The following is a 24,309-nucleotide window of genomic DNA, read 5'->3' as shown; positions in this document are numbered from 1 at the left end:
AGCCAGAGGACAGCTACTCGAAAAGAGTCAGCAGAGCTTTGGGATTGAAAACCAGAGCTGGGATTAGACTGGGATTTGGGGTCATTGATGAGGTTATCAAACCCTTATTTGAAGACGAGTGGATTGGGTCAGATATTTTCTTGGTCTAAGCGTGGCTCCTGAGACTGACTTTCACAATAAACAGCAAGAGCTGCTCCTACCTAGGATCTGTGTCCTGGTTACCATTTATATCCCAATGTGGAGTTGTGAGGACTCGTACCTGGAGTATTCCCAAGAGGCGAGACATGAGTCACATGGACATTCACATGGTCAGCAAGTACAGAGATTTACATGTGGTCACAGGGTGATTTTTAGTTATTTTTATGAGAATTTGAGGGCTGGCCAGCTTTAGTACAGGTGACAGGCCAGGGAGTGACTGAGGGTGAAGTAAGGAGTAAATCTGAACTATGGGATTGTTAAATCATCTTTCTTTATTCCTGGTAACTCTTCTTTTGAGCCTCACAGGTCACCCTTGCCTCCACCTGAGAGGCTGAAGCAAGGAGCAGTGGCCCTACAGGGAAGCACTGGGAGAAACCTGCCTCTTGAAGGAGTGGAAGTGGCCACCCTGTGCTGCAAGGTACCTGGGTCTTCCAGATGGCTTCTCTACTGCATCAGTGGTGGTCTTTGTAGTGCTTGATGAGGTTTTTGTTACAGCAACAGTCTTCCTTCTGTTCCTGGGTGCATAATCTGTGGGGACTGAACAGGGTTTGCCCTTTCCTCAGGTGACAGCCAGAGCCCACTCACAGCTGTCTGCCAGGCAAAGGGCACCATGCTGATGTCTGCATGGTGAGCCTGGCTCAGGAGACACTGGGTGCTGTGGGAATTCTTCACCTCTGTGTGGTTTGACAACCTTGGTGTCTGTTTCAGAGAAGCCCTCCCACTCCCACCCTCTCAGGCTGGATTAACACCTGAAACACATGCCTTTCTAGGGTGGCTAAACCCCTCTCTCCTTCTGGAGGTGTTCTACTAGATGATAGGATGCAAGCAGGGAAGACCCCTGCTTGTCCAGTCCCCTCTGGGTATACTGGAGCACCTGCAAGGGTGTGATGATTGGGAGCCCACCCTGCTTCAAGCCTGCTCAGACTGCACTCACCAAATGATGGGCTTTTGAGATGCAGAAGCTCATTTTTCTTGTGTTGGCGACTCAGAGCCAGCTCATTTTTCATCCTCTTCTGGGAGTCTGCATCAGACAAAGAAGAGGTTACAGATCCTGTGTTCATTCCTTCTGGCTGCAACAGCCCTTCAGCACTTGCCATATTGTGCTTGTTGCTTACCTTTCCTTCCCCCTTCTCTGTCCTGTTCCCAGGATCTACCTGTGACACTGCCTTTCTGAGGTATGGCTGAGGCCCCACAAGCTACCCAGGGGTTGCTGCAGGTGACTGCTGTCACTCAGTGCACCAGCAGGTGCCCAGAAGCTTGCTGTCATTCTCAAAAGATGATGTGAGAAGACAAAGCTGAGGTGGTACATCAGCATAGCCAGTCCCTGCATCCACAGGAGAAGGTCAAGGTGTGGAAGAGGGGGGACAGTGGCAGTCGCTGGCTTTGGGTTTCAGTCACTTTGCTGCAGCTGCCATTGGCTCTGGTGACCCAGGCAGGTGCAGGGATGTGGCATTTGGCCCCTGGTACTGGCAGGAGGGAATATGGCCCATAGGTGACTGCCAAAGTTTGGATTAGAGTGGATGGCTCCCAGATGCTCAGTCCCAGCCTGCTCCATCATGCCCATGCCCTGACAGGAATGCATCCCTGTGCTGGGGGCACTGGGCACCACGTGGGCACAAGATAAGCTTTATCAACATAAGCCACAGCAGAAGTTCAGAGCTTCCTCTTACCAGTGCTGCGTGGGAGATGTTTCACATCTGCCTGGGTGAAGTCTTCATTCCAGAGGTCCTGCTTGCCAATTAACTTCCAGTGCTTGGAGGAGAGACTTTCAAAGTTCCTCGTGCCATGCAAGGCCTGGCTCAGCTTCAAGGACTCGTTCATCCGCTGGGAGGGGAGGAAACGTTCATGTTTCTGAACAGCTTGGCCTTGCACCTTGAGCATGGGGACCTCACCCTGCAGAGACTACAGCGAGAAGAGCAGAGGGTGATCACACAGAGCACATCCTCCACCCGAGGAGTCCCTCCTGCACTGGGTCTGACAGGCTAGCTCCACCTTCTGCTGTGCCTGGGAGTAAAAACCTCCTCGAGTTACAAATCTGCTTTAGCTTTAAACTGCCTGGAAGAAGCTCATGTGATCATGAAGCTCAGCATAGACCTTCAACCCACTTGTGCAGCTGCTCAGAGCTGGTGCACGTCTGCCTGCAGCTGGGATGTGCTGGAGACATGCAGCAGGTCCCCAGGTAGGACAGAAAAGAGCTCGTCTGCAAAGGCAGCTGCTTTCTGAAGAGGTCAGCGTGCACTCAGGAGGGCCAAAAACAACCCTGAAGGGGTCCCTGGCAGACAGGTGACCCTGTGTGCCCATTCTTGGCTGCTCTCCTTGGGACTGGCTGTGACAGGTGCCCTAGGTGTGCCACCCTTGTCCCCCCACTGAGACCCTTCCTGCACGGTTTGGCTCTCCCCACCACCAGCAGCTTGCATGACCCTCTCCAAGCAGCCAGGGCAGTGGCTGGTTTCTAAAAACGAGCTCCAAAAAATAACCCTGCCAAGCCCCCAAGCACTTCCCCTGGCACCGGTGCAGGGAGAGCTGGGGTGACTCTGGCTCAGGGGATGGTGCCTGCTGGGAGCACAGCCTCATCACCTGCTGAGCTGCTAATTGCACTGCCAGCCCAGCTCTGTGCCTGAGGTGTAATTTCCTTGACAAGAGATGCTTAAAGAACCCAGGCAACTAATTACCTTACAACCAAGAGCATTTAATGAGTCAGGGTCAGGAGCTGGCAGCTGACTTTTCCAGAGATGCTGGCAGTCCCTGTGAGCCAAGTCTCTGGGGACACTAGCCCTGAAGGCCTCCCTTACCACTTCCAGGATCAGCTGTTGATTGTACGTGGCAGTTTGGGGAAAAGCTTAAGGGTTGGTTTGAAGAACCTTGCCTGCAATGAGGAAAATTGCCTGCAGAGGTTGTGCTGGAGTGCAGGTGGGATGCTCAGGGGGTTTGGCCTGTGGGGAGGTTTCAAGGTGTAAAGCTGGCATCTAGGGGGTTGATAAACAGGAGGTACTAGTGGGATTTTTACTGCCAGGAGGGATAACAGACCAGGAAGATGAGAGCTTGTATGACTCTGCTTCCTTGAATCATCCCTTTACACAGTGGAAAAAACACATGGAAAACTTGAGTGTGGTTGAATCATAGGTTAAAAGGGTTTGTGGTGACCAGCTGCTGGTGCTGGGGCAGGGACACGTGTGTGTCTGCACATGAGTCACATCAACAGCAATATTTGCTGTGGGCAAGGAAAAAAAATGGGGAGAGCTAATTCCCAGAAGTGGGCAACTGTGAGGCCACTACCCAGCACTTTGCCTGCTGGTCTCATTCCCACAGACCCTGGAAGACTGTGTTCAACTTTCTCCCTGTTTTTGGGCCGGTTCATGGCCCATCTCAGGGAAGCTCTTGCAGGACATGTCTGAAGTACTGCTGATTTATGGGATGCTGTGGTAGCAGCTGGAGCAGGGCAGGCTCTGCTATATTGTCCTGCGGCAGCACTGGCCAGGGTACACCGTGGGATGCTGGACCACTGCAGATAAGGCTGGGCTTCTCCTCCCTCCCTCTCCCCAACTTTTCACATCCCTGCTGGTGCCTGCACACCACCCCGTGTCCTCTGTCCACCCCCTTTACCATAAACTGGAGGAAGGTCCTGTCATCATCAGCCAGAAACTCCTGGTACACGCAGCAGAGCACCTGAGGAGAAGCAAAGGTGGGTTGTCTTCAGCAAGTGCTCCAGCAGCAACCACCACCCCACAGTCCCACCATGCCCTGAGGTTGCTGAGGGCAGGTGACACCTCACTGAGAAGTCCAGGAGAAGCTCTGCCAGAAGCTATACACTCAGGTTGGTCCACTGGGCTGCTCAGAGGATGCCCAGAAGGACTCAGATGTGAAAGGATGGCCACTGCCCTGCCATCCCTTGACCCTGCATGTGCATCTAACAACCAGGGCCACTAGCTGCTAAATGACCACTCACCTCTGCTCCACCACCCAGCAAACCAGTGACCATGCTCCTTTCCACTGGCCTGGTGCATCTTGGTCCAGTGGTTCCAGTGCAAGGTGGCTTATGACTGGAAGTTTTTTCCCTTCCTAATATCTTGTTGTCTTCATTTTCCAACTACCTCTCTTAGACCTGCCCACAGCCCGCACACCAGCCCAGGGGTGCCAATGCCAGCTGTACCTCCCAGCAGAACCATTGCCAGCACTGCTTTCTACCTTGCAAATCTCCTTCTGGGCTGTGTATATCCAGGGGGAGAATTCTGCAGACATCAGATGGATCCTCAAGCTCCTGAGAGTCTTGGTCTGCAAAGGAAGCTGCCGGATGGTGTCCTCCTCCAGGTAGGTCTTGCATATCTTTTCCCCGATCAAATGACGCAGGAAGAAACTGTTTTCTCTGCTGGAATCCAGCACCACTGGCAGAAATTCCTCCAGGTCATTCCACAGGTCCAGGAGATGAGCCTCCATAGACCGGTTGTGGCACTCCAAGAAGTCCCTGAAGGGCCGTCCCGCACAGGTCTCAGCACTAAGGGCCCAGGGAAGGAAACTCAAAGTCTGGACTGGCTTCTTCAGCTGGACGCCAGAGGCAGAGGAACTCAGGTCAGAGAGGACTTCCTCTTCACAGAGGTCTTCCAGATGATGGACCTGCCCTGCCTTGGGTGTAGGTCTTTCGGGAGAGGTTTCTTGTCCTTTGCCTCCAAAGGCAGCGTTTACAGAACGCTCTGACTGCTGAGGAATCGATCCCAAAGCGTTCTTATCCTTTGTGCTCCCAGCTGGCCGCAGCTGCCCTTCTGCTTGCGCTGGAAAACTGGGTATCTCCACTTCTTGGCTGTCTCTTCTGGGCTTGACCACAGTCCAGATCCTCTCTTTGGCCTTTAGGCTGCAGTAGGGCACTGACAAACCCTGACTCCTTTTAACATGCATTGTCAAGAGGTTCTCTGAAAAGTCTAAGGGCTCCTGCAGGTTGTCCTGTAATAAACGTTCCCGATATTCCTGCAGCAGAGGCTGGCATGATTTCTCTTCTTCCATGCCCAACTTGCAGTGGATGAAAAATTTAGGGAGCCAGTAACTCTGAATCATAAACAAGGCCTTTTCCTGCATCTTGCTTAGCATCTCCCTCCTGGTGCTGATGGACTGAATGTGCCTGGATTTTCGCCGCCGCCCTGAAACGGATGCAGGGGATTATGATGGGGGGGGGGGGGGGGGGGAGAACACTGGCTCCATCCAGACCTGTTTGTGCCAGGCAAGCAAAGTTGGTGATGGTATCCCATCTTCCTGGGAGGGAAGTTCACTTCCAGGAAAGTCCACCTTGCTGGAAGAGCACTGCTCATCCCCAGCTTCCATGTTTCTTACCAGCAGTGCTCCTGCAGAGGGTGACAACGCTGGAGCCTTCGCGCAGGTGAGTGGCTTTCAGCTTGTGGACCAAGGACAGGTAGAGGTCCCTTTGCCTTGTATCCGACTCGTTGAGCCCCAGGAGCCTTTCGGTGGTGAGCCAGAAGTCTGTCAATTCTTCCCCTATGGATCAAGACAAGGGACGGGAGTTGGAGGGTGTCCCTGAGAGCCCCACTGATGAGCAGCCTCTTTTAAAAGAGGAAGTGGGAAAGATCGCCTGGAGGAACCGAGGGAAGTCTTAAAGAAGAGCCAAGGCTGTGCAGCACCCATGCTGGGGCTCTGCTGCTGGCTGACCTTCTGAAGCCATCTCTGGGATGGCAGTGTCTCCTGCAGATTGCCCCGTGCCCACCTGCCATTCCTTGGACGAAGGCCCGGAAACGCCACATGCCGTGGCTCCCGCGGATGCACTTCTCCAGCAGCCACCGGTCAGCGCTTTGCCAGTTCAGCACTTTTGCTGTCAGAGGGAGCAGAGAGCACAGCATCACGGGGTGTGGGCAGGAATATTCCCCAGGGAAGCCCTCCAGATCCCACCAGCATCCCCCCCCAGCCTTCCTGCTGGAGGACAACAGTGCTGGAAGCCAGGAGACCAGGCAGATCACACCAAAATGGGAGTTTGGGACAGAATTGTGGGATGTGTGTGTGATGTTTGCAAGGATGCAGCCCATTCATGTTGTTGACAGTCTGCCCAGCTGTCCTGCCTCTTCCCCTTGCAAACCTCCATCTTTTTTTTTTGCCAGTTCTTCTGCCTCCTTCAGCTTGAGGCTAAACCCAACTGGAGAAGGAGCAGCGATGCGTTCAGAAATGGCCCTGGAGCAGTTCCTGACAAACTGCTTATTTTTCTGAAATGAAAATCAGCATCCCTGCTGCCAGAGCTCTCTTTTGCAGTGGCCCTCCCTCGTGTTGACACACAGGTGGACAAAGCAGCCAGCTGGGCTGAGAAGCCTCATTTTTAGGGGTAGAACAAGCACAATCCAGACTTGCTGCTCACAGGACAGCGCCCAGTATAGGCCTGTTCTCCCAGTAAGGATGCATTAGATGAGCAGTATATTGCAATACAGTGGAAGAGCTCAGGGCACCCTGCATAGCAGCAAACCTGAAACATCAGGGCCCCACTTTCCAATGCCTGAGGATGCTCTCCAGCCCTGCAAGGCGTGGAAAAGGCTGCCAAGCAGCTATTTCAGCTCAACTCCGTGGAGGCAACAAGCCTGTGGGGCTGCGGGGTAAAGCCCCGCTCGTCCCGTGGGATCTGCTGCACCCCTAAACATGGGACCTGCAATGCCTTTTTAGCTCGGAGCAAGAGGCAGAACCGGCTGGGAAGGCACCAGGCAGTGACAGCCCCGGCCAGAGGAAGCCTTGCAGTGGCAGTGGTGGCAGCAAAGCTGCTCCCATTTCCTCCCTGCCGTGATGACTCACCTGCTTCCCCCGACCGAATGAAACCCAGGAGCTTCTGGCAGAGGACGAGGTGGAGGCACAGGCTTGATTTGCAGAAGTGTGGCAGGCGGTGCTTTTCCAGCCACGCCAGGAGAGCTGTGGGGCTGGAATCCTGGAATCCCCGTGCCCAAGGAGGGAGAGGATTATTAGGCTGCGAGCAAGGAGCTGCCTCTCGCCGAGGGATTAGGGTGAGTAACGGGCCCTGCTATGGGGGAAGGAGGTAGGGGATGATGCCCTGTTGCTGGACAGTGATGCCAGCCATCCCTGTGCTGAGAAAGAAGGGGGAGACTGAAGCCATAGCCCCTTCCCGTGTCCCTCTGAGCTCTGCCTGCAATCCTGGGAGACCTGCTTCTCCTCGCAGCCTGCCTGCTCTCCTGGAGCAGCGGTAGGAAGGCATGGCAGCTTTCCAGCACTAGTGAGAGGAGCAGCTTGTCTTGCTTTGGGATTTGAGCTGTGTGGAAGGGGGACATCTGTGGGGAGGGCTGAGCCTGTTTGATGATCAACAGGATTGCACTCCTGGTGAATTTGGGACTGCAGGGCACAAGGGGCTGATGTTTGTGTCGTCCTTCCCTGCCACCACAAGTGCTCCCCTTAACTCCATCTAATGATGTTTACTGAGGGCTGGGTAGACCCCATAAGCTGCATCAGGACTTCAAATGGCTTGTGCTCCTCCCAGGGCTTAAAACCAAAATGAAATAATCCCCTGGCTGCACAAACAGGACAGCCAGAGGGTGGCCTTAGCAATAAGAAACCAGTTCCTTCCCTGCCCTGCCTGCTGCCCTTCCTCCCTCCTCACCCTTCTTGAAAGAGGCATTTTCTCACCAGGCAGCTTGGCAGCTCTGGCCAGAGGTCCCACCGGCCCATGCTGCTGATGTAAAAGGGTGTCTGGCCAAAAACCTGTATTGAAAGGAAAGGAGAGAGCTGAAAGAGGTGGAGAGTGGCAGCAGAGCCCAGAGCCCAGCTGTTCTAGTTAGTCCTCACTATGGTGAAGGTCTTCCCTTTCAGACCTCTATCTCCAAGCTGAGGTCGTCAGGTTTCCCTCATTTTTCCAACCTGAGTGTGGTGTGTTCCCAGTTCTCCTGGGGCCACAGAGGCTGAAAGTTCATTTGAGGAGATCTCAGAAAGGTCCCAGGCTTTATGGTGCAGAGTGGACTTACAGGAAGACTCAGAAACGTGTTGAAAAAGTCAACAAAAACATCATCTCTCAGGAGAAGCCCCATTTCTGTGGAGGCAATGGTTGCTGCAAGGGGAAGAAGAGAAAGTTACCTGGGCTTTGTGTAGCTAAGTGTGGTATAAATGTGAACAAAAGGAGGAGTTTTGAGAGGGACAGCTCTCAGCATGCTTGTCCTGTGCAGACATGGGAGAATTTGGACCTGGGACAGTCCATGAAATGTGGGTGCCCAGTCCACTCATGTGCTCTGGGCGGGTGGCACGGGGTGTTTGGAAAGCATCAGGTTCAACTTCATGCAGAGCCTGCAAAGTTTGAAGGGCAGCTTCCTAAATAGCAAAGGTACATGGTCTGAGGAGGCTGGGCACAAATGTGGTGGCATCCATGGGGCAGGAGAAAGGAGGTGCTGCGGCTAGAGGGGACGGGCTGTGTTCTTCCACCTTACCCAGAGAGCATAATCCTGCAGGAACCGTGTGCTGTGCTTCACTGCCACTGCTCCAGCCCCACTAGCCTGATGCCCTCTGAGTCCTCTTGCTAAGATTCTGGTAGCGAATTCCCCCAAATTTGCAGGTACTGTCAGGCTGGGAGCAGGTTTTGCTCTGGGTAGAGGGACAGTCACTGCAGGCCCCCCACCCACTCAGGACACCAAGGCAGTGAGTGGGCTTGTGCTCAACACCTTGCACTCTCCTGTGAAGTTCTGTTAATGTCTGGAAGATCTGGATGCAAGGGGGTGGGCTGGCATCAGCCCACTGATGGCTGGATGCCCTTGGCAATGTCCATTTGTGTGAAGGCACTGGTTGAACCCATGTTTCAGAAGCCTAAGGCTGCTTTTTCCCCCAGTGTCCCCTTTGGGGTGTTCTTAGAGGGACTTAGCCTCCAGCAAAGGTAACTCACCGGTGGCCGTCATGCTGCATTGTCCAAGGGGTGTGTTCTGGAGTGTGTTCTTGTGACATACTTGTCTGGCTTGGGGGCTGCAGGGCTCTTGGGGACCCACAGGGCTCTCAGCACCTCCCTCTTTGCTGTCCTTCAGGGCAGCATGACTTTTTTTAAATCACCACTTGGGCAGTTCTGAAACAAAATCCTTCCCCTCTCCCGACTTGGGCAAACTTCCTGCCTTCAAGCCAGGCTCCTGGTAGCACCTTGGCACTGTGTGTGGTTGCTGGCAGCATGTCCACTCAGGTAGTGATGGAAACCTCACAGGATGCCTTGCTAGGGCTGTCTGGGACAGAACAAGGGTTTGGTGGCCTGTGGATACGGGTGGAGGAGAGGTTTTGTGGCCTCTCCTGCACTGGACATCTCTTCTGTGCTTGCCTGGGGTGGTGGTGGGGAGGTGTGTGTGTGTGTGCAGGACAGACTCTGCCAACTTTGTGTTCCTAAGGAGCCCTGAGCTTTCATGTTCTGGTTAACACTTGTGTTGAGTGTCACATCCCGTTCTGTCGCTGTGGTCCCTGGGGCTGTCACCTGCGTGGGCGCGGGCAGGTGTAAGGGTGGGCAGCCTCCTGAGGTGATGGGGTGCAGAGCTGGTGCAGGCAGGGGCGGGCAGGAGGGCTGCCTGCACCCCCGGGGGGGCGGCCAGGAGCGGGGACACCTCAGGAGGTGGCGCTGTCACATCAGGAATGTGAAGCTGTCCTCAAGCAGCAGCAGCAGCAGCAGCAGCAGCAGGGCTGGCTCTGCATCTCAGCGATGGGCTTGTCCCTTCGCCGCCGCAATTAGTACAGGGCAGACTCCTCGTTAATTGTGTGTGAGGGTGATGAAGACCCCAGGGTGACAGGCACTGGCTCGCTCTGTCACCCTGAGCAAGTGAGCTCAGTTCCTGCCCTGTGCGAGGAGGATAACTGGTGCTATACTGGGGCACACTGGGGACTCGTGAAGGCGTGTTAGAGATCACACCTGAACTGTCTGTGCACGACGGTCCATGTCCCCTAGGAAGGAGAGACTCTGGTTCCAAATCCGTAAGCATTTGTGCTGCAGAGGCCAAGAGACAAGAGGAGGAGTTAGGGATGAGCTGGTGTGTTGGCTGTCTCACCCAGGAAAGGCTCAAAAGTCCTCCAGGAAAGGTTGCAACTGTTAAAAGAACGTATTTTGCAGTTGGTAACTGAGCAGATGCCCAGTGAGGTCCTCAGAGGCTGATGTAGCTCTGCTGGTGTCTGACTCTGGGCTGACCTCAGTGGGATTGTGCCAGGGAAGGACCAAGGTTGTGGGCAGGAACAGGCCAACACGGTCACTGTGAGAGGGCACAGTGCCATTTCCATGGAGTCTGTCCCCAGGAGGAGACCCCAAGAGGTTTGTCAGGGGAGCCCTGCTCAGCCTGGCTGCAGCTTCCCAGGGTTTGCTCAGGGCATGCACGGGCAGGTCTGCCCTGTTTATCTTGCCACAACAGCTCCTGGCAAGAGGAGCTCAGGTGAGATCTGTGGTTACTGAAGGGGGGAAAAAAAGGCTTTAAAAACATAGAAGGATGCATAAGCACTGCCCATATTTAGAAGGGGGCTCAGAGAGGAGCACAAAGTGGCCAGACTCTTTGTACAAAGATAAGAGCAGGGTTGCAACACCAAACATGTCAGAAAGGCTTCGCTCCCCCTCTGTCCCAGCCAAAATTACTCGTGTCTCCTGTCCCCCCAGCACGAGGAGCAGACCTGCCTCCACCAGAACCTGGCTCTTCTGGGGTGGGTTTCTCCTCCTTGCCCAACATAACCTGGCATGGCTCACTGCAGTGGCAAAGTCCAAGGCTGCCTGCCGGGTCAGGCTCGGCCACTGGCTGCTCGCAGCCTCCTCTGGCAGCACAACCTGCCCATTTTGATGCCGTGGAGAGGGTGAGGTTCTACCCCCCCCCCACCAGCTGCAGTAGGTACCCACTGGCCCATGGCAGCCTCAAACACCTTTGTGTCGCTTTTGGTCTCAGGTGATGGTCTATGGCCCCTGCAAGCTGGGAAACTCCAGCAGGAGGGAGGGGTGGAAGCACCTTGCTGCACAAACCTGCTCTCAGAAGGAGCTTTTGGGACAAGACTGTGTTTCCTCCCCACCCCCACATACTGCCCCCAGAAATAGTTTAGGACACCTCAAAGACTGCATCAGCAATAGGTTTGATCTTTTTGGGCCCACTTGAAAGTAGGATTGTCTGAGGTCTCAGGTATGGCAGTTCAGCTTTAAACATTCATTCCTTTTTTGAATACATTAGGATTATTGAATGTGATTTTTATGCTCTGTCTCCTGGGTGCGTAGGACTGGTTTGTTCAGTGGGGACATCTCTGGCATTTCCTGACATCGATTAGGGGTATTCTTGGAGCCTATTGCCATCTGTCAGGGGTTTCCTTGCTGGGGATTTATGGTGGAGGCTGGGCTCTGACCCGTTACACCTGACAGCCCCTGCAGCCAGCTCAGCGGTCACTTGCCTCTTCTCCAGCCCGAGCAAAATGGCTCGTGTAACCTTAGACGTGTGTTGACTTCACCAGTCCTGGTTAAGTCTTGGCCGTAGCAGGACAGGGACCTAATTCAGCCACAGGGAAAGGAGACCGACAACAGCCCTTTGCTAGTTACCTTTTATGATTTACAGTGTCAGGCCCGAATCCGCTCGGGCAGCGCTTTGGGGATGTCTGCGCTCTCGCTGACGGGGCTATGGAGTGTATGGATGAAGCTGAAATGAATCTGCCAGCCACAGCTAACACAGCCCTGACCCAGCTGGGAGTGCATTGAGCAGCATGAACATTGCTAATAAAAAAAGACACACACAAATAACAAAAAAAAACCATCCTGCCAGTGCACACTGTGACCGATTTCCAACTGCAGGGAAAGGCATGCGCTGAGCGTTCCCGGGGATATTCTCCACCCTTGTACAGAGCAAACTGAGCCAAGCAATTTCTAGGTCTCAAATCCCGCCTGCCCCTGACGTTCTCATCTTCCAGCTTCCCCGGGCGGCTTTTGAAGGCGAGCACGTGCTCCTCGGTGGTGGCCCCCACTCAGCTGAAGGCGCTTGGCCCTCCGTGCAAGGTCTGGGGCAGAGGCGGCGAGAGGTAAGTGCTGCCTGCTGGGGTTGCTGCCCCAACAGCCCTGAGCCTGGTGGTGGGGATGGCCCCCGCTGCAAAGAGCCCCCCTCGGTGTGTGTGTGTGGGGGGGGCTGCTGGGAGGGCAAAGCAATGCCATGGTTTGCCTGAGAGGGGTGCCAAGGTGGGCATTGGGCACGAAGGTGGTTGTGAGAAGGAATGGAGAGGGAGGTGAGAGCAGCCAGCCTGGGGGTTGGGATGGTGTTGCACCATAATGTTGGGGTGGGGGTGTGTGCTTTCCTGGCTGCTGTGTTCTCAAGGCCCCTCTTCACCAAAATGCATCAGGGGTGAGCATTGCAGCTGAGCTGCGTGGGGAGGGAGCTTCCCCCACCCCTCTGCGTGAGCCTCTGCACGTTTTTATTTATTCATTTGCTTTCCTAAATTGCCCTTCTGTGCAGCCCAGCTGATCTGCTCTGCCTCCAAAAGTCCCTCTGGCCACCAGCCCTTGGCTACCCTTGACCCTGGCAGCATCTTCAAAGGGAGCATGGGCTTGCTGCGGAGCCTGCAATGTTTGCTCACGTATCGGGCCAGCAGCTACCGCCTCCCTGCCTTGGGGGGTTTCGTCAGCCTCCCCCGGGGAGACCGGTCGGCCACCGCTGCTTGCACAAGGTCAGTGTCCCCCACCCCTGCCAGCACAGACAGCAACAAGCTCCCCATCCTCAGCTGGCCATTTGAGTCTCATCAGGGCAACTCGTTAGTGAAGCGCTCGCTCGCCTTGCCGAAGGCGTTCAGTTCGTTTTCCAGCCCTTGCTAATCAGGGGTAGAAGGGGCTGCACATCCACTGTGTGAGTCCCTCCACAGCCCAGGTTCCTGGGGGTGGTGGGCAGGCCATGGTGGGTCCAAGCCAAGGCAGCTGGGCCCAGCAGTGGAGGCCACGCACCAGCAGGACACCCAGCCCGTGTCTGTTCTCACCTGGGTGTGCTTCAGTTACTCAGGTGGGGCTTTGCAACCCAAAGTGCTTTCCTGGATGGGTCTGAAAATGGCATATCTGGATTTGGGAATGTCTTAACCGTTGGGTACAGGAAGAGGAGAGATGCTGAAGATGTTCCTGCTCACTGCAGAGGGGTTGGACTCAAGGAATTTTAAAGGTCTCCCTTCCAACCCAAACCATTCTATGGTTCCATGATTCTCTCTCTGCTCATCCCTTCTCCCTCCCAACTGTGCCATTGCTAGGGGCTGGAGCATTTTGGGTTCATCAGGCCTTCTCCTGGGATCTGAGAAGTCCACTTTGTTAATGGATCATTCCTCCTCCCCATGTCACAACTCTGTTTAAAAAAGAAACCATTAATTTCTATGTAAGGTATTTTTTATTTTTATTCTCCCAGTGTTGGTGAAAGGCAAATGGGTAACCTGGGCTGAACAGACCAGGTCAGCAGTCTTTTGGGGTTGAGAACCCTGGGGGTGGCCAGCTCTGCAGCTGCAGGGTCTGCACCCTTTGAGATGGCCCCGAGGTGCTGGGAAAGAGCCCACAGCAAAGCCAGTGACCAGCTGCCCCAGGGAAGTTTCATATCCTGCCTTTTTAACCCTCGAGTTACCTCTCTTTTTTTAAAATTTCCCTGTGGAGTGACAATTCTGCTTTTTAAGGCATTCCCAAATTTATGAGTCTGTACTTTCAGGGGGTCCCAGCAGCCAGGTGGGCTGGCTCTTAGCCCTGTGCTAAGAGCAAGCTGCCCAGGGGCACCTAAGTGGGACATGATGCCAGGGATTAGGGGGACACAGGGACAGGGTTGGGAAAGACATGAGGATTGGGATGGAGAGGACACCAGGACAGGAATGAGGGGGGCATATGAACAGGGATGGGTTGCAGCAGCCCCAGCAAGGCCTGGTGGGGAGGGAAGTCATGGCCCCTCGTTGCTGCCTCTTGGCTGGGATCAGAAAAAAAAAGTGCCAGGGTGGGATCAGGCTGGGCACACATAAAAAAGGGCACGTCTCAGGCTACCTGTCAGAGCCTCGACTGCCCTGTCCCCAGACCTCTCCTGGGAGGGGACCAGGAACCTCGCTGTGTGCTGTCCCTGCCCGGTTGGCATCGCTTCCTTGGAAGCAGAAGGCTGCAAAGTCCAGCCCTGACTGACTGTCCCAGCTTCCCAACCCTGGCGATTCTTGCAGGGTATAAACCGTGGCGGCGGGAAGTGCTGGGGCAGGCAAATAAAGGTGTTCCCACGAATTAACAGGAGGGAAAAAAAGAAAAACGTGCCAGCTGGGACTCGCCCCTGGAGCGGGGCATTGTCTCTGGCCAGCGTGCTGGGCTTTTCGGGCCGGGTCCCTTTGAAGGCTGAGTTAAATCCACTCCTGGGAGGTGTCACCTGTTGGCATCGCTCCCCGATGAGGTGTTTTTTTTTTTTTTGTCTGGTTGAAGTGGGGACAATAAGGGTCACTGGAGCACGCAGCTGGGCGAAGGCACCGCCTGGGCTGTGCTTCCCAAAAAAACACACCCGGCAGCCTGCAAGGGGAGGAGGGGAAGGGCAGGCGGTAAACAAGCTGCTCTGAGCCCTACGAGCCGGGGAAGGGCCGCTTCCCACCTCTCTTCCCCCCCCCCAGCTTCCCGGGAGAGGGCGCCGGCCCCGCGGCTGCAGCGCCCGGCGCTTCTCTGCTGGCTCGTAAACATGTTGTGCAGGATAAGCCGGGGCAGGGTGAGGGCATGAGATTGCCTCCAAACTTCCCGTAGGGTAGGGGAATGACATCTTCTCACTCCAGGCATGAAACTCTTGCCCACGGTGGGGGTCTCTCCCCGGGGGGGGGGGTGTCGATAGCCAGTGTGGGACAGGGAGGGGGTGTTCCCATTGCAAGCTGCCTTTGGTCCCTACTTCCCTTCAGGGTTCTTCGGAGCTCAGCAGGTGAAAAGCGGAGCTGCTCGGGTGGGGCAAGGGTCACACCACAGGGACTTCCACCCAGAAATGCTCTGGGCTGGTTTGCAGGCAGCTCTGGTGGCCCAGAAGTTACTAGGAAATTTGCAGGGACCAAGGACATTTCCAAGAATTTGGAGCTGTCCGTGTCCCGATTCAACAAACCCACTCTGCAAACTTAGGGAAAAGGGTTGGACGCAGCTTTACGTGTCCTGCAGCTTGACAGATCCCCTTTATTGGAGCTATTTTGGGTCTCTCCTGGCCTGACTGGGTCTCGGCACTGGCTCCTGCCTCCTTTTGCTTCGGCTGAACTGTTAAGATTCAGGTGACCTCAACTGAACTTGGTTTGAATATAAGATCCTGAGCTAATTTCTATAGGTAAAACACAGTGGTTCTGCCTGGAAACCTTTGCTCTAGAAAGTGCAGGAACTGGGATAGTGGGGGAAGGCAGTTTCTGTTTGTCTTGCTTGGTGGCTCTGCCTTACCCAAGCAATTCAAGGAGGTGAAAAGCACCGTGTCCTGGACAGCCTCGGGGGATTAACCCCCACTTGTGGCTGGTAAAGAATGAGCTGGGTTGAACCTGGAGAGAAGGGTGGGGACCTGGCTCTTGAGATGGGGCAATAAATCAAGGTAAGGCCTGAGCCAGCACTTCCACCTTCTCCCAGCTGAGGATCGAGCTCTCCCTGGCCACTTTCTCCCCAGCTGGAGGCTGGCATGGGGCAGCCCAGGCTCCTGTCCCCCCCAGGCAGGCATGTGGATGGTGTGTGCTTGGCCTGCTACCTGTGCGTGCCCACAAGCGTGTGCAGGTCTTGCTGCTGGTGCTGGCATCGCTCTCCCACCCCTCGGGGCCGGGCTGGGAGGTGCAGAGGGCTGAGCAGAGGGGACGGGACAACCAGCGAGCTGCTGGGGTGGAAAAATACTGGCCAGTGCCTGCGCTTTTACTGGGTGCCCCTTGCCACCCCGGCTGCCTCCGAAGGGGGTGCTCCCTGCTCCCACGGTGGGGCTGGGGGAGCCTTCCTCCCTCCTGTGGCACTGCCTGATCCTGTGCCCTGGCCTGGGGGGTCTTGGCTCCGAATCCAGGTGCTGCTGGGGGCTGTTACCTGTTCTGAGGGGCAAACCGGGGCACTGTAGAGGCACTGCCTGTTCCGCCCCCCCCAAAAAAAAAACCACAACACCCCCATGTGCGCCAAGCCAGAGCACAGGGCTTGGGTTGGGGGACTGGGGGGGCTCCTGTTCCTCTCTCCCCGCTGCCCTGTTTACCCTGGGGCGGCTGATTTCCATCCCCTCGAGTTATGCAAAGGCAGCCGCTAATGTAAACGCCCGCGGAAAGCCCTGGATCAGCTCCCGACGCCGCTTGCCCAGAGCTGTGCCAAGAGGAGGGTTCATTTTTCTTTTTTTTTGGGGGGGGGGGGGGGGGGCGAGAGGGGGAGCCGGGAGAGTTGCGAAAAAAAAAACACAACAAAAAGACCTGAAGAAACCTTCACGACCCCCTTCACCCTCCTTCGATGCGGGGCGAAGCGGGGGGGGGGGGGGTTTCCCTCCCGTTCTCGGGAGAATTGGGAGGTGATGCGGGGGGGGGGGGTGTGGAGGAAAGACGGGGCAGGCCGGCCTCGCTGCCGGAGGAGGAGGAGGGAGGAGGAGCGGTGGCCCCGTGTCCCCCCCCCAGCCCCGCTCCCGGCCCTGTCCTGCCCAATCGGTGCGGCGGGGCCGGCGCTGCGGGGCCATAAAATGGCGGCGGGCGCGGCCCCCGGAGCCGAGCGTGGGAGCCCCGCGCCCGCCCGCAGCCTGCGCCGAGCCCAGGTAACCGGGGAGCCCTTCCCCCGGGGCTGAGGGGCTATCCCCGCACCTTTTGCCCCGCACCTTTCCCCCGCCCGGAGCCCCGCGGGGCTGGGGAGGGGGGGAGCAGCTCCGCCGTGCGCTCCCCGCTGGCTGCCGGAGCGGGCAGAGCTTCTAAGGGGGAAAAAATCCTGCTCTGTTTTGTCGGGTTGTTTTTTTTTTTTTTTTCTTTTCTTTCTCGGGAGACGGAAAGGCAGCCCGTGTTTTCTCCGGGAAGCACGATGCTTCTCGCGTTTGTTGTTCCTCACCGGGGTGTTGCAGCCGCTGCTTTTCCTCCTCGCTCGGCGGGGAAGCGGGGAGCAGCCCCCCCCGACGTGGGGTCCGGGCAGAGCTGGGGGGAGGTGGGAGCTGGAGTGACTTTCCGTGTCACTTCAGATTTCCAAGCTCCTCTAAAGGCGTGTGGGACCCGGCTAGGATTCCTCCTTCCCGGGAGCTTGGCTCCGGGCTGGCTGGGGATGCTCTCTGACCGTCCGAGACCAGCCCCGACATCGCTGCCGGGGTTGCTTGGGCTGCCTTGTATCCTGAGCAAGGCTTGTGTGGCTTCAGCTGGTCTGAGAAAGGCTGAACCCCACTTCCCTGGAGCAAGGATATTAAGGAAGCCCCAGCTGAGCTTCTCCTTGCGCGCTGGCCTGGCTCGGGAGCTGTGGCGAGCCTGGAGGTGAAAAGTTCACAGCTAGGCTGAGGAGCACTTTGTTGAAGGCTGTTACTTGGTGGGTAAGACCTAGTTTATTGGCAGAGTGTGGCTAGGAATTGAGGTGTCCGTGGGACACTTGGAAGGCATTGCTTGTGGAGCAGGGCTTTCCTGCATCTGCTGGAGCTGCTGTGTTTTCTGCCGGCAGACCAGCACGGGACTGCTGGAGGTGGCAGCCAACCCCATGGCCGAGCTGTCTCCTGCTCCTGCGAGGCTGGGGGGCGGGGGGGGTTGAAAAATCTGGGAGACCAGGGAAAGGACTGACAGTTGGGGTTGGGGTTTGTGTTCTCCCTGCAGGAACCCCTTCGTCCGGTCTGCAGCCATGGCCACCTCGGCGAGCTCCCACCTGAGCAAAGCTATCAAGCACATGTACATGAAGCTGCCCCAGGGGGAGAAGGTCCAGGCTATGTACATATGGATCGATGGGACCGGGGAGCACCTCCGCTGCAAAACCCGCACGCTGGACCACGAGCCCAAGAGCATTGAAGGTGAGAGGGTCGATGCGGGATTCCCAACCCCTTGCTGGGTGGAGGAAGCAGCTGTGCTTGGCGGTGCTGGAGGAAGGGTCCAACTTCTCCCTTTCCGTGGCAGAAGGATGGTATCTGGGAGAAGACACTGCTAGTCACCCCCTCCTCATCCTTCCCTAGAAACCCTGGGTGGGGGGGGGATGTTCCCAGCTCTGCAGACGTGGACTTCCAGTGAGATGCATGGGGTTGGGAGCAGGTCCTTGGCACTGCCCTGCTGTGGAGGGGGCTGTTGGCAGGGGCTGGGGGCTGTTGGCAGGGTCTCGGCGATCCATCCACTCTCGAGTCCTCGTTTTGGCCGGAAGTAGTTTGGCAGAAGAAAGTGGAGGGGGAAGAATGGAGCTATCCGGTGTAATTAAGAGCTTGTGTCCCTCAGAACAAACAGTCCCAGCTTACACAATAATAGCATTAGGATTTTCCCCAGGTTGCCATGGTGCTGGCTGGAGACAGTTATGAAATGAAAATACTGTGTGTGACTGAGCAGAATTATCTCTCCTTTTTTTTTTTTTTTTCTTCCTTTTTTTTTTTCCTTCTCTCCTTTCCCCTCTAAGGAGGGAATGGTTGGCACAGCTCCTTCTCAGTTTTTCTGCTTCCCATCCTCCTGCTTTTCCCCCCAGGCTATGGAGGAGATAACACTGCCTGGGTGGAGTTCACCACTGATCCTGCTGTGCTTTGACCTGGGGGGCAGTGCACGAGGGGGGCCAAGCTGGCCGTACTTCTCCCTTGGAGACTCCACCTCTATACGATTTGCTTTCCCACCTTCTCCGGGCCCTGCTGCTGCCGTGAGGGCGTTTCGTGGCTCCCCTTCTTCCTGCAGGCTGAAGATCCCTCCTGCTGTGCCTCCCCCCAGCCTGCCTAGCCCACCCCTGCGAGGGGACTGGGTGCTCTGCTTGTCCTGGCGGTTGTTGCGACATGGGAAACATCCTCAGTGCTGCTTGGTTTGCTTGCTGCCTTGGCCAGCAGCCCAGCTCCTTGTGTTGTCCAGGGTGGCTGGGGAGTTACACTCCCCTGTTTTTTGCTTGTTTTGTGGCTTGTTTGCTGGGGTTTTTTTTGGTGTGTTTTTTCTTTTCTTCTGTTTCTCCCATTTGGAACAAAATCTGCCGAGCTGGGATTAAACCTCGTGTAGGCCTGTTTTCTATATATTTCTGTAATACTGGAGGGCAGACCCCATTCTCCAGGTGACCAGGGACCCTCGGTGACTGTGGCTTGTTCCTCCCTCTTGCTCCAGATCTCCCAGAGTGGAATTTTGATGGCTCCAGCACTTACCAGTCTGAAGGCTCCAACAGTGACATGTACCTGCGACCTGCTGCCATGTTCCGGGACCCTTTTCGCAAGGATCCCAACAAACTAGTTCTCTGTGAGGTCTTCAAGTACAACCGCCAGTCTGCAGGTGAATGGACCTTCTCCCTCCTCCTGGTGGAGGTGGTGTTTCTGGGGAGAGGAAAGGAAGAGCTATATAATGCTCTTCGTGCCCTTGGTGTCGTGCATGACACTGAAATAATCCCTGCCCTGAAAGTAAAAGGCAAACAAAGTGCTGGTGGGGGAGAAAGGGCTGGTCCTGGGGTTCTTCACTAGTGCTTCTTGGACACAAACTCTCAATAAAAATGCAGATGGGGAATGGAGGTGGAGATGCTAATAAACCTCGTGTTGATTTTCTGTTCTAGAGTCAAATCTCCGATACACTTGCAGGCGGATTATGGATATGGTGTCCAACCAGCACCCCTGGTTTGGGATGGAGCAAGAGTACACTCTTCTGGGGACAGATGGACATCCATTTGGCTGGCCTTCCAATGGCTTCCCTGGACCCCAAGGTAACCTCTCGGGAGTCTGTGCTGGACCAAGTCAGGAGTCCTTAATGCCATGTTTGAACTATAATCCCTATGATGCAGCCTAAGTGCTTCAGGCAAGATGAGTGATTCGAGGTGTTTCTAGAGCTGAAGGTGGACAGTAGCAAGTGGGATATTGGCAAAAAACATCCCATGAAACCAAGATGGTTATAGAAAGGCTAAGATGAGGATTTGCCACATCTTAAATTTTGCTGTGTGTTTGTTTTTTTTGGTCTGCAAATGATTTAAGGTTTTGCCCAGCATGACAGAGCACAAGCTCAGAGGGACTTGCTTTGTGTCAGTGCTCTGCTCTGCTAGTGCTTCCCTGAAAAACAGACTTTGGGGCTTTTCCACACATCCCAGGCCTTCAGAGAGTTCTTCTGTGTGTGTGTGTGTGCTCAGTCTTTGCTGAATTCAAACTTTTTCCTGCTGGAAACTAACGTTCCCCATGTTCTCCACCTGTGCCATTGCAGGTCCTTACTACTGTGGGGTCGGGGCAGACAAAGCCTATGGCAGGGACATCGTGGAGGCCCATTACCGAGCGTGCCTTTATGCTGGTGTGAAAATTGGAGGAACCAATGCAGAAGTGATGCCAGCCCAGGTAAATTGGTTTTAGGTGCCTTGTGGAACAAGAGAGTACAGGGAAAAAAAAAATAATCCCAGGCAGGGGGACCTTCTTGGCTCTGAGCCAAGTCGTTTTATGAACAACTGGAGCGTAAGCGGGTGGGAGGTGTCTTGCTCTTGAGTGTCACTGAGCCACTGACTCCTCCTCCTTGTAGTGGGAGTTCCAGGTGGGACCATGCGAAGGGATTGAGATGGGGGACCACCTCTGGATTGCACGCTTCATTCTCCATCGGGTGTGTGAAGACTTTGGTGTCATTGTGTCCTTCGATCCCAAACCCATCCCTGGGAACTGGAACGGTGCTGGCTGCCACACCAACTTCAGCACCAAGAGCATGAGGGAAGAAGGAGGTCTTAAGTAAGTTGGTTTGTTGTTTGTTTTTTTTTTTTTCATAGACTATCTCTTTGCTAAGCAGCAGGTTGGACTTGGTTGGTAGCAGGAAGCTTTTTGCAGAGCTTTTGATGACATGGGAGATACCACTCTAGTGCTTGGTTTTGTGTCCTGAGCCTTTCTTGATCTACCAGTGCAGCAGACAAAGCCTGCATAGGCCTTTCATTTAATTTTTTTATAACCATGACGAAAGACCACTTGCTAGGCCAGTCAGTGGAAGAAAATGTCATGTTTTCTTGGAAGATCCTGGAGATGTAAAGCCCAAATGAGACCGATGTGCTGAGTGCAGGCAGGGAAGGCTGTTGCAGTGCAGCTCTGTGAAGGGATTCATCCTGGCAGCTGTTTTTTTTTCTTCTGGCCTTCATCTTGGCGATGCCCTGAGATAATGAGCCAACCCGTGACCATGTGAGCTTCCCAAATAGCAACTTGTGTGTTAAAGTACCTTCCTTCTGAGAGCAGGTCCCCCAGGCAGACGTGTCTGTGGGCTTTGGCTATGGGTCAAGTGGGGGGGTGTCCCATACACAGCACTCTTGAGAGGGATCTTTGGAGGCCACGAGGATCTTTTTCCAAGAATCAGCCTGGGTCAGGAGTGGAGAGAAGCTCTTGTGATGACATGAGCAGAAAAGTGGGTGGTTAGGGCATCGGCTTCCCCACGGAGCTGCTGCCACTTGGATGCTGGTGCCACACCCGTCAGGCGCTCACCGCCTCTTCCCCCCTTCCTCGCTGCCTTTTTGCAGGCACATCGAAGAGGCCATCGAGAAGCTGAGCAAACGGCACCAGTACCACATCCGTGCCTACGACCCCAAAGGGGGGCTGGACAATGCCAGGCGCCTGACGGGCTTCCACGAGACGTCCAACATCAACGAGTTCTCCGCCGGCGTGGCCAACCGCGGCGCCAGCATCCGCATTCCCAGGAACGTGGGCCACGAGAAGAGAGGCTACTTTGAGGACCGCCGGCCCTCCGCCAACTGTGACCCCTACGCTGTGACAGAGGCCCTGGTTCGCACGTGTCTCCTCAACGAAACCGGGGACGAGCCCTTCGAGTACAAGAACTAAGCAGACTGTGCCCACAGACGCCGCCTTCCCCACCCCCCCACCCCCACCGTGCTCCCCGCACCCCTAAACTTCCCTTCTAGATGTAATCCCGAGGGTACAAGATAACACATTTTGTGTCCCAGTAACTCTTGTTGTCTTGAGGTGGGGAGGAAGGCGGATTTAGTTTTATCCATGTCTGTTTGTCATTGACTCTTCGGAAGACGAGAGGAGGAGAGGGTGTTAGAGAACTTTTAACCACTTGTTTATTTTTTTTTTTTTGTCTAATTCATGCGTACACCTGGTGGGACCCAGTGGCTTCCAGGGACAGACGGCACACAAAAAGCCAGAAGGCGAGTGGCAAGCTTAAAACTAGAGCTGACTTCCCCAAGAGTAAAATTGGGGGTGTTAGCCCCGCTGCTGGTTCTCTGCAGACTCGTGGTTCTCTGAAGGTTGGTGCCTTTCTGTGGAGAAGGGAAGATGGGAGCCGTGGTGGAGCCCTGCAAGCTCCTGCCTGGGTGGTGTGATGGGGAGATCTTCACCCTCTGGCCACTCTGAGGTTGTGGGAATCTTCTGGCATTGAGCTCAGTGCAGGAGCATTGAGGAGAACTCCTGGTTCTGTCACTGGAAGTCAGCTGGTCTCTGGTTCATAACACAGAGTGAAGTAGTATTTTTCTATTTAAATATAAAAACAAACAAAAAAAGTTATATATGAAAGTCATTTTTTTGTTTTTTGTTTTTTTTTTTGTTTTTTTAAAACAAAAAGAGATGAGGTTCCAATGACTCACCTGGCTAGAGCAGGCAGAGCTCTTGAAGATGCTGTTGGAGGGCTTCCAGGTGGGACTGAGGGGGGAGCTGGGAGGGCTCTGTGGAGGAGACTGGGATGAGATTTGTTTCAGTGCAGAGTGCAGTTTGCAGGAGGTGGTTCCCAGCCCTGGGAGGCCCAGAGAAGCATTTCTCACTGTAACTCGAGCAGCTGCAAGGTGCTCACGAGCATGTAGATCAACAGGAGGAAGGTGTCCTGGACTAGAAGTTGACGGGTCAACTGTGTTCTGGACAGAGCTGTGGGTGTGTTACCTTTGCAGCAGGGCTAGCGTGTCACTAAAGCAGGGCTTTTGATAAAGGCAAAAAAACAGAGAAGAAGTTTTAGATGACTTTTTTCCATAATGTTCTTAGTTTCTAAAACGGAATGGTTCTGCAGAGACTGTTGATGTCACTGTTGTGTCCTGACTCTCGGGTTGCCTGTCACCTGGCTGTGAGGGGGAGCTAGGAGAAGGGAAAGGTCACCCCGTCCTTCCTGGCTAGCCCTGACACCTCCCAGGTGATGCTAGGGGGTTCCAGGATTTTATACTTGGGTATCTTGGATGGTGCCAGTTTTATTCCGTTGCGTTTGGACTTCTTCCAAATAGATCCTTTTTTTGTAATAAAAAAAAAAAAAAAGAGAAAAAGAACAAAACCTTAATTCTGACTTCTGCCTCTTCTCTGTGATTGATCCTGGCAGCTTCTCTTCTAGGTGTGTTGCCTTCAGCAATTGAAGAGAAACCCTGAGAGGGGGTAGGATTTGGCTTTTTGTTTGTGGGGCAGGGACCTTGCAATCCATGTGTGCTCTTCAGAAAACGGGGTTTTGTAGGTGGTTGTGGATGCTCTGGTGAGTGATGGTCCAGCTGTGTCTGGAGTGGGTTCTCTTGGTATGGGAAGGGGACTTGCAAAGTGTCCACAGGGAGGATTAAGGGGTGAGCACGGGTGTTTGTCCTCAGCCTCCTCCACACAAGTCCTACAGGATGGAGAAGTCCCACAGAAAATAAAACTCCAGCAGACTTCATGCAAAAAAATGGGCTTTGTGGAAGAGGTCCCTTCCTTCCTCTCTCCCTGGGGAGAAAATGCTGCTCATTCACCTTTGATAGAAAACCAGGCATTTAGAAAAGTAAGCAAGGTGGGTGGTTATTAAAAATGTATGTAAAAATATTATCATGAATTAGAAGAGGAAAAAAAAAATCCCTCTTTTCCTTTAGACATTGTTTTCTGACTTTTCCCCTAAAGCCTCCTTTGATGTAACCTAAACACCATTTCCCAACCATGCAGGTAGAGAGGCCTCACTTCAAGGCTGTGGAACTCTTGCAAATCGAGCCCAAAATCTTCAGCAGCTGAATTTACTGCTTCTGTCTTTCTAGAAAACATTTTTACTTTTAATCTTAGCCTTTCAGGAGGAAGCAGATCTCTTTGCTTAGTCACACACCCTTAAAGCATAAGAAATGATATAGAAATATTCACTGAATGCAAGAAAATGCAATTTATGGGTCCCAAAGTGTTTGCCAGACACATCAGAGCATCAGGAACCACTCTTAACCAGGCA

General features: G+C 54.5%; 2 protein-coding genes across 3 annotated transcripts in view; one reads left to right on the top strand and one right to left on the bottom strand.

Annotated features, from left to right (window-relative positions):
- RGSL1 (regulator of G protein signaling like 1) overlaps positions 1–11,016 on the bottom strand; it is a 30,691-nt gene extending 19,675 nt beyond the window's left edge. Inside the window, exons 1-10 of the mRNA XM_051625147.1 lie at positions 10,989–11,016; positions 8,145–8,227; positions 7,810–7,884; positions 6,970–7,099; positions 5,906–6,010; positions 5,518–5,679; positions 4,384–5,327; positions 3,802–3,864; positions 1,869–2,100; positions 1,133–1,219 (exon numbers count right to left, since the gene is read on the bottom strand). Of these exons, the coding sequence (XP_051481107.1) occupies positions 1,133–1,219; positions 1,869–2,100; positions 3,802–3,864; positions 4,384–5,327; positions 5,518–5,679; positions 5,906–6,010; positions 6,970–7,099; positions 7,810–7,884; positions 8,145–8,227; positions 10,989–11,016 (1,909 nt within the window). The remainder of the gene's footprint in view (positions 1–1,132; positions 1,220–1,868; positions 2,101–3,801; positions 3,865–4,383; positions 5,328–5,517; positions 5,680–5,905; positions 6,011–6,969; positions 7,100–7,809; positions 7,885–8,144; positions 8,228–10,988) is intronic.
- Positions 11,017–12,072: 1,056 nt separating this feature from the next.
- GLUL (glutamate-ammonia ligase) lies at positions 12,073–23,418 on the top strand. Of its 2 annotated transcripts, XM_051624713.1 has the most exons (8): positions 12,073–12,162; positions 12,591–12,801; positions 17,860–18,050; positions 19,315–19,476; positions 19,751–19,897; positions 20,386–20,513; positions 20,692–20,891; positions 21,662–23,418. In XM_051624713.1, exons 2-8 carry the CDS (start codon positions 12,677–12,679, stop codon positions 21,978–21,980), a joined length of 1,272 nt encoding a protein of 423 aa, XP_051480673.1. In that variant the 5' UTR covers positions 12,073–12,162; positions 12,591–12,676; the 3' UTR covers positions 21,981–23,418. The 2 variants fall into 2 exon arrangements, with proteins under 2 accessions (XP_051480673.1, XP_051480674.1); XM_051624714.1 differs by lacking the exons at positions 12,073–12,162; positions 12,591–12,801 and adding an exon at positions 16,750–16,835.
- Positions 23,419–24,309: the final 891 nt, after the last annotated feature.

Source organism: Apus apus, chromosome 7, assembly GCF_020740795.1.
Source record: "Apus apus isolate bApuApu2 chromosome 7, bApuApu2.pri.cur, whole genome shotgun sequence".
Lineage (NCBI taxonomy): Eukaryota > Metazoa > Chordata > Aves > Apodiformes > Apodidae > Apus > Apus apus.
The sequence above is the reverse complement of the archived record's forward strand: the minus strand, read 5'-3'. Positions and strand labels throughout refer to the sequence as shown.